The 13,239-nt window shown below is 39.4% G+C and overlaps 1 protein-coding gene across 4 annotated transcripts in view; it reads left to right on the top strand.

Moving 5' to 3' along the window:
* PDE3A (phosphodiesterase 3A) overlaps positions 1-13,239 on the top strand; it is a 257,748-nt gene that overhangs the window by 233,663 nt on the left and 10,846 nt on the right. For all 4 annotated transcript variants that reach the window (XM_062591400.1, XM_062591408.1, XM_062591418.1 and 1 more), the window contains 4 exons: positions 1,226-1,425; positions 3,443-3,646; positions 7,473-7,628; positions 11,061-11,301. In XM_062591400.1, coding sequence (XP_062447384.1) covers positions 1,226-1,425; positions 3,443-3,646; positions 7,473-7,628; positions 11,061-11,301 — 801 coding nt within the window. The remainder of the gene's footprint in view (positions 1-1,225; positions 1,426-3,442; positions 3,647-7,472; positions 7,629-11,060; positions 11,302-13,239) is intronic.

Here is a 13,239-nt window from a genome sequence, read left to right on the forward strand (position 1 = left end):
ATTTGCTTTTTATGCCTTTTCTTCTGAGAAACTGTGTTAGTGGTGCTTTGTTACACTGCTCCAGAAGCAGTGTGGAATCTCAGATTTTCAAACTCTGCGTTGTTTTACTATTACAAAACCACCTGGGACATGCAGAGAGTGACCTGCACATCCAGGCGCTTGGCTGTGCTGTGAAGACTTCCTTTGCCATTCCTTCCTGTCTCTAAACTGAGAGGCTTATCACCTTGCAGCTTGCAAGTGGTTTGATAGACCAACTTGTCCACTGTTTTATGATTGTTCCATGCAGGAAACTCTTCTTGTTGTACCTTGCTATTTACTCCCCCAAGGGTAAGCTGTAGCAATTAGAGGACCTATCTCTAATTTGTATTTTGTAGGCAGTCTGAGGGAGCTTTTGAAAGCAGGATTTTGTTCCATAGAGAACATTTCTCTTCTGCTTTTTCAGTGGTGTTTGTGTGGCATGTGCTTATCATTTGTGAAACACTTGGGGATGTTTTGGTGCAAAAAGGATTTTATTGTTGGGAAATTTTGTCAATGATCGTAGCAAGGTTCATTGGAAGCTCAGGAGGTGAGGTGAGATGGGCTGCATAAAGGAGGTTGAGTTTTGGTTTATTTTGGTATGTTATTTGGAAGATGCTTGTTTACTTACATGCAAGATCTGTTCAAGCAGATTAAACTTGCAACACATCTCTGTGTCTGCCTCTGACAAGGGCAAGTTCAAGTTGATTCAAAAAGAGGCAGTTAAGAGGATTACCAGCAAAGATGCAAATCCGAGACCTTTGGCTTGGAAAGCATGTACCTGTACCAATTGAGTTAATAAATGCTAATCCATAAAGCTGACTGTTAGTATCTCAAAGACTAATCTATATGGTGGAGCAATTAAGTGAAGGAGTGGGAAGACTGAGTGACCCACAAAGCTCCAGCATGGCCATTGATTCATGGCTTATTGTCAGTAGCTGATAAAACTTAAGTAGTTTGAGAACACTGCTGGATGGGTAGAAGATTCCCAGTAGGATCTGAGGTTGTTTCTTTCCAGTTACATGCAGTATTGTACTGGAATATGCGCACAGTATCAGAAAGCATTCATTCAGGTCAAGGTGTGTTTGCTATTTGGTTGTATATTGTAAATTCACCCCACCTCCTACTGCTTCACTGCTCCTACCTGCTTTGGTAAGTCACTGAAAAAGTGGTAAGGAATTTTTCTGTTTATTTAATTATCTCTGCTCAGATTCTGACAGTGGGATCACTCATGGCCATATGGGCTATGTGTTTTCGAAGACATACACGCCTACAGATGACAGCTACGGATGCCTAGCTGGCAACATCCCTGCCCTTGAGTTGATGGCTCTTTATGTTGCTGCAGCCATGCATGATTATGATCATCCAGGAAGGACCAATGCCTTTTTAGTAGCAACAAGTGCTCCTCAGGTAAATAAATCTTGAGCTATGTTCCTGTTAAGTTTGCAAGGTCTTTGATAGCTTCTCATTGCCAGTGTTTACTGTGGCTTGCCTGAGGCACAGCTAAGCCGTGTTCTACCAAGTGTTGTGAAGTAGCATATTAAAGTGACAGAAAATAATCACTTAACTTGGAAATTACTGGTTAAGAGTTTCCTTACACACCCTCACCATTCTCAGTCATTTGAGGTATTAAGAAAGATGTTGATGAAATATTGCAGTGAATAAAAAGACCAATGTTTTGCTGGCTGATCTGGAATCCTTAACTAGTTGTTTGTGAAATAAGGGAAGAATTGTTCTACCCAGCAAGGCTCAGAAAGTTAAAAATAAAAAGAACACCTGTATAGTTGTCAATGCACCATGCAAATGAGTTTGTACGTGGTCCTAACATATTTTCTGTTGTTCCTGAGCAGCTGCAGTCTTTTATGAATATATCTTTACATATGCCTCCATAGGGAAAAAAATCATCTCAGTTTTATAAATGTACAGCTGATGCTTACCTACATAGAAATTGCTGCCAATGCTGGCAGTTGAATTTAGCAATTCTGAGTCACTGTTTATTGGCTTAATTATGAGATCATCTTTCCTTATCTTACATAGCTGACCTGCCTGCCTTCAGCATACTGTATGGAAAAACATTTCTTTGTACAAGGAAAGAAAAAACATGGTTTAACAGGGAAAAGTTGGGTAGGGATGCGGAATACCCAGATTCACCCCCCCACACCCCCAGCTTGGACCCAGACTTCCTTTCTCTCCAGGAGAAGTAACCTGACCTTGCTCTGCCTCAGTTTCTATCTGTGAAGCGATAGCAATACTTCTACACCTTGCAACATCTTTGTGTGATTGAGAACCCAGATACTCTGGCTGGGTAAATAGAGAGAAAGAAGAAATATTCTGTCCTTAAATCTATTTTAAGAAAAAAAAGTACTATGGCCTTGCAGTTGCAAAAATCAAGAGAAGTTAGGTGATTAGCTACTTTGACAGTTAATTGATGGACAGTCTTCACACTTTTCTTGTGATTCCTTTTAATTTGTTATCACCTGAAGTTTGCAAAACTTGTTTTCAGCATCTGATTTCTTTGATACTTTTTCACCACAAGTAGTATCAGCTTTCAGTAATGGTAAAGTGCTGCTGAACGAAAAGCCTGCCTTCAGGAACGGGGCCCAGGTAGCAGAATATATCTATCTCAAATGTTTACTGTGCAGTTAGGCAAGATGAACTGTAAACCTGAGCTGCTTCAGCAACCTAGCCTCTGAGATAAAAAATACTGATGTCTCTGGGTGATCAAAAAGAAAGAAAGTTAATTGAAGAGAAAAGTAATGAAGAAAGTCTTACTACTTGAACATTATGTATATATTTGTATAAAAACTTAAGAAATTTATATCTGTTTTACATAGAAACATATTTCCAAAAACATTTCTTTCCATCAGTCAAATAGTGCACTGAATGGTGCTTGTGTGGAAAGATTTTATGGATTATTGTTGTCCCCTCATATTCCATTTTCTCAGTATTTCCTTAATGTAGTTTGTCAAAGAAGAAAGAGTTATCAGAGTTATTCCTCCTGGCTTGTTAAAGATTTAACCAATTTTGGATTTTAGTATTGAGAAATCTGTCGGGTTGAGCATATGTTACATAACACAGTCCCTGTTAGTAATGAGATTAGTTCTAAGAAACAGTGAGGTACTACATTTTGTAGTAGTGATTGTATTACACATATACATAAAACGCACCTGTATTGTCTTAGCCATTCATCATTATTCGCAGGCAGAAACAGATTCATTTATTGTCATATAATGCAGTTCAGTCATATGATACAGATTTTTGCTATTAGTCCTGCCGAAATCACTTCTTGGGTGAATATTAAAAAAAAAAAAAAAAAAAAAATCTACTGAACCTCTCTCATCCATTATTCCCATTCTTATTTCTGTGTTGCAGTATTTCCTTTGCTAAGAGGTTTCTAAGCTTTTAATTGCATATGTTGTTGTTGCAGGCTGTGCTGTACAATGACCGCTCTGTTTTGGAGAACCACCATGCAGCTGCTGCCTGGAACCTGTTCATGTCCCGGCCAGAGTACAACTTCTTAGTCAACCTCGACCACGTGGAATTCAAGCATTTCCGCTTCCTTGTCATTGAGGCAATTTTGGCTACTGACCTGAAGAAACACTTTGATTTCGTTGCCAGATTCAATGCCAAGGTAACAAGATCAGTTTGCGTTTCTGGTGTACGGTCAGAAAAGTTTGCAGGACTTAGTAGCATCACAGAGAAAAGACTGAAGAAGCTGTTTGTGTTGCTCTTTTTGCCAAAAGTATTTTTTAAACTTAGTGAAACATATATATACTTAGTTTTTTTTCAGGCATGGTTTAAGACAGGATCTGTCGTCCCATTGATAACAGAAAATGAGGTAGATGTGGGAGCAGACAGGCACAATCGTTCAGGCTGTAGAACTTCTCTTGCCTGCTACCCATGAGCTCAGCAGCATCAGTACAGAAGGGACTGAGGAGGGAAAAGCTGATGTTACTGGGAAGAGGAACTGGACAGACAAATTTACTCTGCTTGTACTTTCAGAAGGTGATCAGACTAAAAACCCTGTTGTGTGAAAATTGCAGCTTTCATGGTGATTTTAGTAGCCAGCTGCCTTTTTTACCTGGCACACCCAGGCACACATAGGAAGCTGTGTTACCAAGCTTCTATAATGTCTGATTATTCACTGTTTATTTTATCAGTTTAATCCTACTGTTGTATTAGAAAAGCACAGAAATCATAAAAATTTTGAAATTCAAATTTCCAATGCAATGGAAAGATGATCTTTCTGTCCCACTTGGTTTCAAATGGGCAAAGTCACTGAAGATATCTTACCTGCACACTCCATTCAGTGAATATAAAATGACAGCACTGGGAGCCTATTCTGAAAAATTTTTGTATCATTTCAATATAATGTGAAACAATCATCCCTCAAAGCTGTAGATATGTTACCTAGATGATCCCTTGTTTGGAGCTGGCACCGCCTTCTTGGGTTTTGTATAACACCAAGCGCAGTTTGTTTCCAGTCCTGGACTGAGACCTTGTAGCTGTTTTAGTGATATAGAAAAATATTTTCCTGTGGTATAGCTTAGAATGGACCTGCATCCTGAAATTTTGAAGTCTCAGAATGTATGACTGGTTTCTTTTTTCATTTTCTGTAACATATCTCTCTTTGTCAGGCTCTAAGAAGCTGTAAAGAAAGGCCTTAAATTATGGTCCAGAGTAGACAGAGCATTATCCTGTGGATCTGTAAAGATCTGAGCACCCCCGCTAGTCGTGTCTCCGACCCCCCCTGGTGATGTCAGAGTAGTTGCTTTACGTCTTAATTTGAGACACTGAGACCACTCATCCCACCTAATTTCCTCTCAAAGCATTAAGCGTATTGGCAGATTCTCACCCATCAGGGCTACAATCACAGTAAAACACAGTGAATTTAGGTTGTTTGAAGCCTTTGGATCTGACAGCTTTGATCAAAACCTTCCCGTCTGTGAGTTTTAGTAAGCAATGAAAAAAGACAAGCTAAACCAGTGGTTGCTGTAGCTTTGTCACAGAGACAAACTGTCTTAACTGTGGAAATGGACAAGCTGGACCAGTTGTATATACAAAGTATTAGGCATAAATTGAGGATATTGCAAATTAAATTTGGCTTAAATCTATCAGACTGGAAGATGGTAGGTGTAACCATTGCAAGGTGATATCTGATACACTGCAAATAATTAGGAGTACAGTCTGAGTTATCACATCCTCCTAGCTCACTATAGATTTGTAATGACTGCTGTTAACTTCTTTTTCTCTCCTGATTGCTTGAATACTCATATACCAAATAAAAAGCAGAAGAGAAGGTGAAAATATTAACCTGTGTTTGTTGCTGAGCCTGGCTTTCCTTGTGAAATCACCATCTTAAAAGAAAATTATTTATGTTTGCTTAGCAAAACTGCTTTTGGAGAGATCTTAGAGAGCAAACCTAACACATTTGTTTCTGGATGGAGGTGCTGCAACACAGATAAAATTAGCAGTAAAGGATCATGTTGTTGACTGAGTTGCTGACTTGTAGTTCAGTGTATTGAGGCAACAGTCAGGGAGATCCTTCTCTAGAGCAGACAGTGCAAATACATGTCATGTAAGCATCATCCACCAGAAAAGCTTGTAGTCTGAAAAGTACCGCCAAGGAATAAAAAAGGAAGTTTTATCTAGTCATAGCACAACAATTTTTTTCAACTTTTGCATAATTGATGATCAAGGCTGTGGTCCAAGGAGGGATTTGGATTTCAAAACTTAATTAGACAGTGAAAGACAGCCGCTCTTACACTAAGGGATGTTTAGAAGAAAAGACTGAGAATGGGTAGTGTGACTAACAGCAGTAAAGACTGGTATCACTGGCCACTTGGAAGTAAAGTCGTTGAATCCTGGCACTACCCTGTGAAGGCAATAGCAACCTGGTAGAAATGTTCAATCTGCAAAATTAAGAATTGCAGAATTTAAAAAGTGGCCTTTTAAAACTGGGATGTTGTTCACCTGTTGCTGCTTATCTGTGGACTTAGTAGATCATAAGCTCTACTTCTAGATCTTCTGGGACTGTTGGAGGACTCCTGGAAACTCTCTGAGGAGAGTGGTGTCTGCTGCTGCTGGGGAAGGCTAGTTATAGGAGGCTTTGACTTCTAGTAAGTTTGGCAGCTTCTGATGAGCTCTGTTGATGAGCTAGTCCTGATCAAAGGGTGCTTTGAGCTTTTGTTCCAGCTGACTCCTGATTAGGGAGGGCCAAGCACCCTTTCAGCAGGTACTAAGGATAGACCTATATAATTGCTGAGTGCAGCAATAGAGGTGGCCAACAGATGCAATACTTGGCACAAGGGGAGGCTAGAGATGACAGTGTCCCCATGGTCAGCAATGGCAGTGGACCCACCACAGGGCACAATCCCCAGCACCCACAAGAGCAACTGTCCCTGTAACACCAGGAGCTTCAAACGAGAGTGAGCTCCTGAGGGAGGACACAGCCGTGCAGTTCTGGGGCTGTAGGGAGAGGCTGGTGCCTTTCGGTGATGCTGGGGCAGAGGAGGATGGCCTCCTTGCCTGCAGGAGATATGTGCTGGTGGAGGATCTGTGTCACTAAGTGTAGGAGCAGCAGGAGGAGGGCAGCAGACTGCACAGCATCAAAGATGATGAAAAGGGGATTGACTGGATCTTCTCAGAGACCCTGCAAGTACAAGAGGAGTCTCAACCTCCAGCTGTACTGAAGAAGGAGCAGCAAAGTCCATGCTTATGGGATTGAGGAATGGAGACTCCCATGATGATGAAGACTGGAAACTTGTAACTTCTAGCACCAGGAGGATGGCTTATGCTCCACGTGTAGATCTGTACCTACAGAGCCGGTTCAGTGCGTTGGCAGCAGATGAGAGGCTGGAAGCTCCCATCAGACAAATTATCCATGCTGGCTCAGCCTCAGCCACACAGCAGCAGCAGGAGGAAGCAGAGGCGGGTAGCACTGGGACACTCCCTGTATGGGGGAGTACATACTTCACTAATGGGAAGTATGGGAAGAACAGAGAGAAGGAAAAAAAGTAGAGTCCTTTCAGCTATACTGTGCTTAAGTGGGAAAATAAGCTTGTTAACATGCATCTTCATGCTCTGTAATTAAATCAGCATGACATTTGCTGATAATTTATCTTCTCGGACAAATAAGGTCGTAACTTCTTGGAAAATGTTATAGAAAGCTTGCATTTGTTTGTTTTCCTGATAATGCTTTCAAACAGGTACAGTATTTCTAAATATAAATTTCTCATAATTTACCTCAAAGTTTATTGTTTTTCACTTATTTTTCTTATTCTAGATTGATTTACAGATGATTGTAAATTTCAACGCTGAGATAGCTCACCTGCTTACATCTCTGTTTTTTTTAAGTGCTTAAATATACCATAAGATATCCTAGGACAGAATTTCCTCTGTGGATTCATTCTTTTATCCAGGATAGCTGTCACGGTTTTCCTCCTTCTTTCTGCTAGGTGAACGATGATGTCGGAATTGACTGGACTAACGAGAACGATCGCTTGCTGGTTTGCCAAATGTGCATCAAACTGGCTGACATCAATGGGCCTGCAAAATGCAAAGATTTGCATCTTCAGTGGACAGAAGGCATTGTCAACGAGTTTTATGAGCAGGTAAATAAATATATGTCCTACGTGATATTTATTGGTTCCTGGCTTGCCTGTGCAAAACAATTCTTGAGTGTGCTAGTGCTAGTCATGAGTGAAAATCACAGAGAACGGAACTAGAGTTCAGCTAGTCCATCCTTTTACTGGATCAGCTGCACCATGGCCATGTTGGACTGAAGCTTATGATGTGTCTGTAAAGACCTACCATGATGTGATTCCTACAGCCTTCTGCAGGCTGTGTTCCAGTCTGGTGCTCTCTTTACCATGGATGTGGAGAACAGGTTGTTCCTCTCCTCATTTTTCTGGTTGGTATGTTATCATGTCTGCCTTTCAATCTTCAATCTTTTTATCCTTCCTGTATGTCATGTTTTCTAGAGATCTGATAATTCTCATTGCTCCCCTCTGCAGTGACCTAGGTGGCTCACAGTTTTATTGACATGTGGTCTCCAAAACTGGACAGAACATCCTCTTTGAGATCATTAGAGCAGGCTAGAATTGTTTTAGCTTCCCTATGGGCCATGCTCCCATTTAGCACACAAAACCCTTATGTACTGAGCACCGCAGTTTATCACAAAATGATCTCTTCCTTACTCCTTGATCTAACTATACTTCACTTTTTAAGACTCTACTTCAGCTTTCAGAAGGTTTGTTAGTAGGGCTGCAGTAATTGTGCAAGATTCAGCTGCTGGTAGCACAATGGTAGCACAAGGGAAGAGAACAGCCACGGATTGATTTGCAAAGACCTGGGAATATGGCCAGCCCTGGTGCTCTCTTGCCTCGTATAAAGGAACCGTTAATTAAATCTTTCTCGTTAGAACCTATTTAACACTGCCAAGTGTAAGGAACAGGGCCATTCCTACACTATTCCTCTGTTTCTTGAGTGGGAAAGGTCTTTGAACTCCATGTCCTGTTTTTTCAAGAGGAAGTTAGCAGGCTAAATCACTAGGCCAGAACCCCCGCAGTCTGCTTGGGAAGGCTAGACACTACCTTGAAGTTCCAAGCTAGTCCCTGTAAGTTTTCATGATGGTCATAGCTTATATGGGTGCCAATGCATGCAGACAAAATCTGCTAATCAGGAATATGGTATGACTGTCCTTGGGTCCATCATAACTAATATCAGAGGACAGTATGTGCTCCAGTGCATTGATGTCATCAAAGTACCTGACAGTGAACTCTGAATCAAGCTTGAGAGGAAAATAATGGTGTTATCTATTCCACAGTGAGAATCTGGTTGAGGGGAGCATTATTCTCCATCAGTCAGAGAGGTGTGCTGTTAAATTTTTTCATGCTATTGGAAGCTGCTGTGAAGGGCAGCTTTTGGGGGATGATCTTTCTCATAATCCTGTAATTAAAAAGAAAAAAAAAATTGATATTTATCTTCTCTCCAAATTCTGATTCAGAATACTACATTTGCTATGGATTTCCTTTTGGCATGGGAATTATGAATAAATGTGTTTGAACTCTTGGCTTGCAACTTCCGTGAGATTGGGTAGTCAATATAACATATTAGGGATTTCTTTCAATGCAAGACATATGTTCACTGTATTGAGGAATCAGTATGTCCTCATGGGTTTCCTGTTTTGTTTTTTGTGTGACATGTGTCGCCATACTGGCAGGATATGAAACAGAATATTTTCTTTCTAGGAATTCCAGCTTTAAGGACAATAAGCTATATTCTTAACTGATTAAACCTAAAAGAAAATCGTGTTTTTCCATAATATAAAATGCTATGAGAGGTTTATCAGATCATCTTCACCATGCTTTTGATCATAGAATTATTTTCTGAGTGGAGAAAGATACTCCTTTCTCATTTCTAAAAGAGGAAAATTTTATGGGAAGTATGGATTTCCCCAGAATTTTTGTTATCAAAATAGCATATATATAGATGTTCAGTATATGCTGTGAAAATATCTTTCTTGAATTTCCTTTAATAAACACCTATTCCTTTGAAGGATTTAACTCCCATATAAATAACACTCCTTATTAAAAACATATAGCATATTAACATTCAAAATCCTGTGACATATTGTTACAGTATGTTTCCTTTTTTCCTCCACATGCTCAGCATCCTTATTTGAAGACAGGCTATTAAACATAATTTTAAAAGAATCAAAAAATGTACTGCAAAATGTTTCACATAATAAATCATTTTTAACTGAACATGAAAAAAGAACTTGTAAACATTTCAATAGTCAACTTTCTTCCCTCTACTGACAGCTCGCAACCGTGAGACCTCAGATATGTTAGTGTGAAGAAGAGAGAGCTGCCATCTTTTCTTAATTTGCTTGCTATCTCAAGAATGGATGGCATGTTTCAGTATCTTGTTAACACTGATATTCATGTTTGATGATTGAGCAATAAATTTTTGGATAGATTACTAGAAAAATAAGAAAACACAAGGAAATGAAACACTTGTGGTACATGCTTCAAAATTTCTCTCATTTTTTTTTGTGCTTTGTAGGTATCAGCAGGATATTGAGTCAGATATATTATGCATGATTTTTGGAACATCTAGATTACTAGGAAATAAATTCAGGCAATTTGTAACTTCATGGAAACTGAGAATGACTGTACAAATTCTAATCTATGTTCTCAAATACTGTTCTCTATGTGGCATTAACATTTCATTTTCATAACCGACCTGGGTTTTTTAGTTGGGGAACAGGGCATCCAGTCTTTATATGTCTAATCATCTGAAATCATCAGACCTTTGCTCTGATAGGGGTGAATAAGAACATGAGAATTTATTCTGCATGAAAGCTTAACCTTCTTTTTGTCGTGAGAGGAGGGAGAGAGAGTCTTCCCATACCTCCCTTATACCTCCAAGAAAACGTAGCAAAGAGGTTTGTGAGAAGATTTTCTGCTTCTGAATTACCTCTGCTTTGATGGATTATTGCAGTTTTCCCAGGAAATAGATAAGTAGATATGACCCAAAGCCAAGGAGAGTTCTTCTTGTTATTATGTACTGTCAGGACAAAATTCATAAGAAAACTACTTTAGTGAGATAGATCTTGCTCAGGACAGTTTTGTTTTGTCCTCTGCAAATAGATGTCAGATTACAAGGAGAGTGAGCTAACAGTCACTAAATCTGAAGTTGCTCTTGTAAACAATATGGCAAAAGAAAACGTTTGTTTTCAGACTTCCACAATTACAATGTAAAACACAGGCCAGGGAGGTAGGCATCATTTTGTATTAAATTCTTGATATTGGTGGAGGGTCCTCTTAGAAGAAAAGAGCTGTAACTTCAATTAATCATTTAATGTGATGGCTGAAATGACACTGTAGCAATGTCATGCTGGCATGCTATAGAAGTGGCATTATAGTTAAATCATTTTCCTTACATTGTTTTTAATTGGTTTGATGTAGTAATTACTCCTTTTAGTGACATGGCTTTGCTTCATTTACTTCAGAGAGATTACTGTTATTTTTCATCTCCAGGGTGATGAAGAGGCTAGCCTTGGTCTGCCTATCAGTCCTTTCATGGATCGCTCCGCTCCTCAGTTGGCACACCTCCAGGAATCTTTCATTACTCACATTGTGGGACCACTATGTAATTCCTATGACTCAGCGGGGCTGATGCCAGGAAAATGGGTAGAAGATAGTGATGAATCAGGAGACACTGATGAGCATGAAGAGGAAGAAACAGCAGAAATGGAAACTTGTGAAAATGCTGAATCCAGTAAGTTGCTTGTATTCTCTTTTTCAACAGAATAAATGTCATATTCTGATGAAAAATGAAACAATCTTATTAGAGCTTGTGAACTGATCAGGTGCAACATGGGCCTCTCCAGAATTAGGGTGGCTCAGTGCTGTCCTCAGTGAGGTCGGCATGTGGCTGGTCACCTTGGCAATGGAGAAGCTCTGTGGTTCATGACCAATACACATTTGTGCTGCATATCTAATATTTATACTTTCGTCTGAGGTTTCTGGTGGTGAATTGCCTTTTTGTGCATAAGAGCATTTTAGATTGTTTCATCGCTGATGTTCGTAGACTGAATGTATTTTTTTCCATTTGAAGAAAGTAAGGATGGGAGAAGAATTTTCAAGGAAAGGACTCATCATTTCCATGAGTTAGCATGCTGCGAAGTACAATTAGGCTTGGGGAAATGACATTTTTTTTAGCAGCAGAAGTATTTTAATGCAGATCTTTCCCAGTTTGTGTTCAGGGAAGGGAGAGCAGAGGAAGGTATTGTGCCTCACCGTACTGTGTGTTGTGAGCCACATCCCAGCTGATAATCTCCTTGCCTGTCCTTCAGGAGACCAACAGTGTCAGTGTTTGCCATGCTGAGAGGAAGACTTTGTACCTTGCAAGGACATCTCAGGAGCTTGTTGGAAATTATTTTTAAGTGAAAAGGCTGCAGTTGTAGGCCTGTTTCTTTTACTAGTTGAATCCTCCTTGTATTACCATTCCATTTCTTTTTTTTGCTCCTTCCTCTGAATGGGCACCTTCCCATGGCCCACTGAGTATCATCGTCCCCATTTTCTGTTGGGGAAGCTGAGAAGTGAAAAGATGCACTAAACATAGGCAATAAATCAGATTAGGGCTTGGAATAAAAAACTAGGTCTCCCAATTTGCAGGGCTGTTCTTTTATCTCTAGTAAGATCCAGGGTTATATATTTTGTATTTAAGAAATCATTCTTCTTGTTCATAAACACCCACCCCCATTCTATATTCAGTTATTTTCTGTATCACTAGCAGTCAAGTCAAAAAATTCTTCTCTCAAGTTCAGAGCACAGAGTGCTATTAACCTTTGCCACTCTGAAAACAGCCCATTTTCTAGTCTCTTCCTCTTTTCTGCATCACTTTCTAATCCATGACAGTATTTCACTGATCAGTCTATTGCTCTCAGACATTTTTTTTCGAAACCTTGGGAGTGATTATATCAAAAGTCTTGAAACTTCCAAGCTAATTCTTTCAACTATTGTACCTTTTTACTTTCTAAATTTCTGAAATGCTCAAAGGATTTTCTGGAGATGCAAAATTTTCCTTCATGACATTATGCTGCATTCATCTGGGGATTTTATATTTGCTGTATTTTTAATTGTCAAATAAACCTTTTCTACTTAAACTGTAAAAAGACCTTGGGTTACTTGTACTATTTTTAAATTGGAGAGAAAGAAAGATGAGTATTTGTTTACTTCCTTCCTTTTCCTTCTCTCTTTTTATAGTTGGTGTTAGTGAAACTTAGCAAAAAAAGGTTTAAACCTTCAATTTAACTTCCTTACCCAATATGGGGTGTTCATCTCTGTGTGCTCAAGTGTGAGCCCATCATACCAATACGTTAAAACATTTTCTTTTGACCCTCTACATTCTCTGTGACTGGTATGTGGATCTGAATGAGGTAGGTATGGCACCTTTTGTGTGAACATAAGGGTCTTCGAGTTTGCTAGAATTTTATACCTATGATCAGCCCAATTTTGGATGTTCTAAACTTTCTCCATGAAAAACACAAAAAAACCAGAAGCTTAAGATATCTTCTGCCGCCTGGAGCAGGTTAGTATCCATTTTTTCCAAGACCTGCAGATATTAAAAGTTGTCTAGATGTGGGTGAAGATCTTTTTCTTGGTGGAAACACCTTTCAGGCAGATACAAATATAGTTACTGCAGAAAGCACTT

The sequence above is a fragment of the Rhea pennata genome, chromosome 1 (genome assembly GCF_028389875.1).
Source record: "Rhea pennata isolate bPtePen1 chromosome 1, bPtePen1.pri, whole genome shotgun sequence".
Classification (NCBI taxonomy): Eukaryota; Metazoa; Chordata; class Aves; order Rheiformes; family Rheidae; genus Rhea; species Rhea pennata.